A 5,165-nucleotide genomic window follows, 5' to 3' on the forward strand; every position below is an offset into this window, starting at 1 on the left:
CACATTTGCTAACCTCCAGTCAACTGGGACCTCCCCGGTTAGCCAGGACTGCTGATAAATGATGGAAAGTGGCTTGGTGAGCACTTCTACTAGCTCCCTCAGTACCCTTGGGTGGATCCCATCTGGCCCCATAGACTTGTGTGTCTCTAAGTGGTGTAGCAGGTCGCTAATCATTTCCCTTGGATTATGGGGGCTTCATTCTGCTCCCTGTCCCTATCTTCCAGCTCAGGGGGCTGGTTACCCCGAGAACAATTTCAATCCCTAGTACAGAAAAGACACGGTTAAGTGCACCTAAGTACTTTATGCTGTTCAGTTTGAAAGCAGGCAAAGTTGAGCTTCACAGGGGCACTCTAGTAACAAAAATATATCCACAGTGTCAGAGCAGAAAGGTATTAAGTTTGAAGTTTCTCGGTTATTTTATATGAATAATTTTTCTCCCTCAATTTACTGCATTTAAAACTGCATTCTCAGTCAATAGAGCAGCTCACAGCTTCTGAAAGCATCATAGCCTGTTACTACTTTTCTTTCATCCTGATTCCTAACCACACTGTCCACCCCTTCCATTGCCTTGAGGAGTGCTTATTGGACCTTTGGTTAGACTGATTAAACTCACTAAGCCATCAGAAAACTGTCCACTTTTTTCTGCCCTCCCCCTCTCAAGTAAGTTGGTTTTCTGCTATGTTAGTCAGTTGAGGGTTGGGCTGACTGAGCTGATGAAAGGTCCAGCCAGTAGCAGAGACAGCACAAGCAGGGGGAGCCTCCAGACAGAAGCAGGGAGATAGGGTAAGGGGAAGAAGGAGCCAGTAAATAGTTAAATCCTTTTAGTCTGTCTGATACACCTTCATCTTTGTAATTGTATGGAACTGCAGTTACGTGATTTTTGGTGTGACTTAGGCTCCTTTGTACTGATGGACCAGATTTCCAGGGTATTTAGGTACCTGATAGTTAAGTGCGTAGATCACTTTGAAAATCTAGAGGTCTGCTTATCTTTCTAGGTTAAAAAAAAAAACAAAACCAAAGAAATCTTTATTAACTTTCAGATACAGGACTGTAGTCCTGATCTATGGAGAAGTTCTTGAAAATGTTACAGTATGTCTGGAAACAACAAATAAGCAACAGTCATTTCTGAAGAATAAAACCTACTAACCTGATTATTTTATGTCAAATGCTAGCATTCAATAAACAAACTAATAATGTTTATTAAACATCTCCATCAAAAGGTGAATGTTTACTTTTTTTTGTAGAATGAAGCTATGCTATTTGTTGCCAAAAGTAAAATCTACTCTGAAGATTCCCACTGATAAACATTTACTTCAACAGTTGGAATTATGTATAAGGAAACTTTTGTGTCAAGAGAAAGACAAAGATGTCCTGACTATTGTAAAAAGAGTAAGCATTTTTCTTTTCCAGCAGCATTTTGTCTTAGGGTTGTCATTAAAAGTTAAGATGATTAAAGTTATGCTTTCTGTTGATTCTCTTAATGTAAGAACAGGAGACTAAAGAATTCTGTTGTCTATTATGTAATTTTGAACAATTAAGAGAAGATGTAGTATAGTGCATTCTGTCAAATTTAAGAGAGTTGGTGTTTCCTTGGTTACTTATATTGCAGTTATTTTCTAGTGACTAGGATCCAGGATTTTGGCTTGATGACCATTTGTGAAAAAATAGCAGATGACTAAAGATAGGATTAAAGGTTGACCCTAGTAAAAATGATCAAGTCTTTGAGATAGAGGTATCTTGTTAATCTGTTTATTTTACAATGTACAGACAAACGATTTGCAGGATTTTGAAATGTTACAAATGTCTTTCTAATGTGAATATTCACGAAAAAGTACATCTTTAAGGGATGCCCATGCTTAGTCTCAAAGAAGCCATGAAATGAAGTAGCTAAAGTAGATGGCTTCTTATAGAGCCAGTCTGCAGGAGAGATTGGATGAACACCTGCCTGGAGCATCCTGCCTTATTCACAGATTCCTGAGTTGTTTTTTCAGTCTTGGTTCCTAGGTCCATGCTCCAGCTATGCATGCTTCTATGCTTTCCTTGACTGTATTTTGAGTTCCATATAGATTAGTCCTTCATTGTGAGTCTCAGCAGGGCTCTGAGAATACTCTGACAGTTTTTAACTGCATTTGTAGCACAAAAATACAAGCATAGGCTTCAAATGTTTAGGAAGAAAAGGCATGTTTAATTTTGAATACCATTATTCTAAGCTGCTTATCTGGACAGTTTTTTAGTTAAAAGTGTGGCATGCTGTTGAGTAAGGATAAATAATGTTTTGATTTTCTTTGTAGACAGTGTTAGAATTGGACAGAATGGAGATCTCTGTAGACGCTGTAAGTACTTACTAACTTAAATACTTACCGAGTACTTTTAATTCCCATTTTCATGTAGTGATTTTTTTATTTTTATTGATTTTATTTTGAAGTTTCAGAAAAGATTTTATGAAAATGATTTATTGGATCAAGAAAAAGAGAAAGAACAACTCCTTTTGGAAATGGTATATTTCATCAGTATAATCTGTCCTTTTTTTAATAGTTTGCAGCTAAATATTAATGAGGCAATAATTTTAATGTAGGGGAAGTGCATATTATGGAGAGACCTGATAGGTTCATAATCTCTGTGTGTGGTTTCATTTTACACTTTTCAATAGGGTTAAGTCCTTCAAAGTAACATATAACTTCCTTTTCTTTACTGCCTAAATTTTGCTCTATCAATTAGAAAGGCAAACTGAAATTTCTTGAAAAATACTCAAGCTTGATGCCTCTCTAGTTCTAAAATCCCAAGCCCTTCAGTACACCTTTATGAAATCTTTTTGAGGGAGCTTAGCAATTTGTCAGGCATGTATAACATAATAAATTGAATAGTGAAACACCTCAGAATTCACATACAGCTTCCATAGGCAAAGAAATTAATGTCGTAACTGCTTTTGTGCCAAGGAAGCCGAAAGAGGCTCTGTGTGTTACGAGCTTTCCTGTTAGCCAGAAAAAAAGGAAGAAAGAAAGGCCATTCGCATCTGCAGCCTGGCAGGAGGGAGACTCAGTGCAGGTTGTATAGAGCAAAAAGAGCTACAAGTTACTTAGGATTTGGAAGAGAAGTCTGCAGAACACTTTTCCAACTTATAAAACTATTTGTCTTCAGTCATGGCTGTAAGCAAAAGCTGCAGCAGGTGCTTCACCACATAGCCTACTACATCTTCACAAAGCCTGGATTAGATTACTGCAGTCCTCCGTTCTGCTGCCTCCTCTCCAGCCTGAGGTGGGAGAAGCTAAGAAGCTGATAGGATTTCATAGAGGCCGAATTTCATTAGCACAGTTCCTCTGACTTGTAGGAATTGAACTCCTCTGTAGAGAACCAGAACAGGTTCAAGACTGTTGAAAAAATGTCACTTTTTCTTCTTTGGGATTGCTACAGAGGGCTATGTTTGTGGCCCACTTTGATATCAATAGGTACTGCAGGCCTTCTCTTGAGCAGTTGATTTTCTCAGTTCATGATACCTGTCTCATGTACTTCCTGCCACCTCCCATTAGCTCGAGCCAAAGGTTCAAACTTCGTTCTTAGGACCTGCATACACATATTCAAAGACTTGAACTTAGTTTTAGCAGTTTTTAGGTAGATACAATTAGTGTTTTTATAGTGAAAGCATTTGGGGCTGTGGTAAAACATCCTCTGGTGCACTCTGTGTTACCGTCTATTGTATGATAACATTAATTTTGACATTAGCTGTTTCTACAGCTAAACTTTAGAAGAGCATCTGTATTTTTATGATATATCCCATTGATATGAGCATACCTTCTGTATCACAAAGGTATCATTAAGCATTGTCTGTGAGAGGCATGCTCTTGAGGAACTGGAGATGTACACAGTGAATTGTGACATGTTGCAGTCCCAAATAGATGAGGAGCCACTGAACCCAGTTAAATGTATCTGACAGCTACAGCTTTTAATACTGAATATGTTAATAAGTTTCCTTAATTTTAGTAATTGACTTAGTAGAAACTATATTCCAGCAACCTTGACCTGAATTAATTACCTCTTTTTTTCTTTTTTTTTTTAACTTGGGTAGTAATTAGAATGAAATGAAAAAATAGAGTAGAACAATTACGGTTCTCTTGGCACTTTTTATTATGAACATAGTACAGAAAATAAGCTAATATTGTATAGCTTTTTGAAGTTGGAGTGTTATCTATTCACCAAGAATCCTGAAGCAAGTATTGGCTTTTTTAATTATTGATATAGCTGTGTTAACACTGTCTTCTGTCTGTGGATGTGCTCTCAAAAGGTATTCTAAGGCTAGCTAATATTACAGAAAGGCAAATAAATTCCTTAAACTTGAAGAATTGTAATACTTGGTTTTGCTTTGCATAAAGGATTATCAACTGTAGATGTTAATTTTAGACCTTTAAAAAGTTTGAGCATATGTGACACACCTTACCATTTGCAAAAAACATTTTCATTGAATTGTATGTTTGAATTAATAATATTGCCAGCTCTATTATCAAACCATCTGTGTAGCACAAAAATTTTACATTGTCAAATGCCAATTTCTGTATCTTTTTAACTAAAAAAAAAAAGGCCAGGCATAATTTTAATACTAAGTTATCAATGCAAACTTCAACTCTGAGGTTCCTTCATAATTAAAGTCAACATTTTTTGGTGTGATTTTTATATAGAATATGTCACTTGATTTCATTCTGTACTATTTAATTAGTTCTCTGGATATTCACTAGGAGTTGTACTAGTAGCAGGAGGGAGTAGAAATTGACTGTTATTTTGGTGATTTGGAAGCAATCCCTAATTGAAACACAATTTATTTATTTTTTTCTGAGTAATACCTAAGAAAATTATTCGGTTTTTTAGGAACAATTAGAAAAAGAGAAGCAGCAAAATGAAGGAAGATCTACAAATGTTAATGACAAAATGTTTGAAAAGAAGCGTAAGTTTGTTTATTTGTGTACATATTGTTTGTGCATGCAATACTCTTCTACAAAGGTGAAGATGAGTGGACTGTCCGGTGGGTGAGGAATTGGTTAGATGGTTGCATCCAGAGGGTAGTGGTCAACGGCTCAATGTCCAGATGGAGACTGGTGATGAGTGGCGTCCCGCAGGGGTCCATCCATATTGGGATCGGTACTGTTTAATATCTTCATCAATGACATAGTGGGATC

At 36.7% G+C, this 5,165-nt stretch overlaps 1 protein-coding gene across 1 annotated transcript in view; it reads left to right on the top strand.

Moving 5' to 3' along the window:
• Nucleotides 1-5,165, top strand: part of PPP4R4 (protein phosphatase 4 regulatory subunit 4) — a 75,418-nt gene that overhangs the window by 60,338 nt on the left and 9,915 nt on the right. Inside the window, exons 17-19 of the mRNA XM_009280799.1 lie at nt 1,245-1,389; nt 2,292-2,333; nt 4,858-4,933. Of these exons, the coding sequence (XP_009279074.1) occupies nt 1,245-1,389; nt 2,292-2,333; nt 4,858-4,933 (263 nt within the window). The remainder of the gene's footprint in view (nt 1-1,244; nt 1,390-2,291; nt 2,334-4,857; nt 4,934-5,165) is intronic.

This window comes from Aptenodytes forsteri, unplaced genomic scaffold, assembly GCF_000699145.1.
Source record: "Aptenodytes forsteri isolate BGI_AS27 unplaced genomic scaffold, ASM69914v1 Scaffold193, whole genome shotgun sequence".
NCBI classification, from domain to species: domain Eukaryota; kingdom Metazoa; phylum Chordata; class Aves; order Sphenisciformes; family Spheniscidae; genus Aptenodytes; species Aptenodytes forsteri.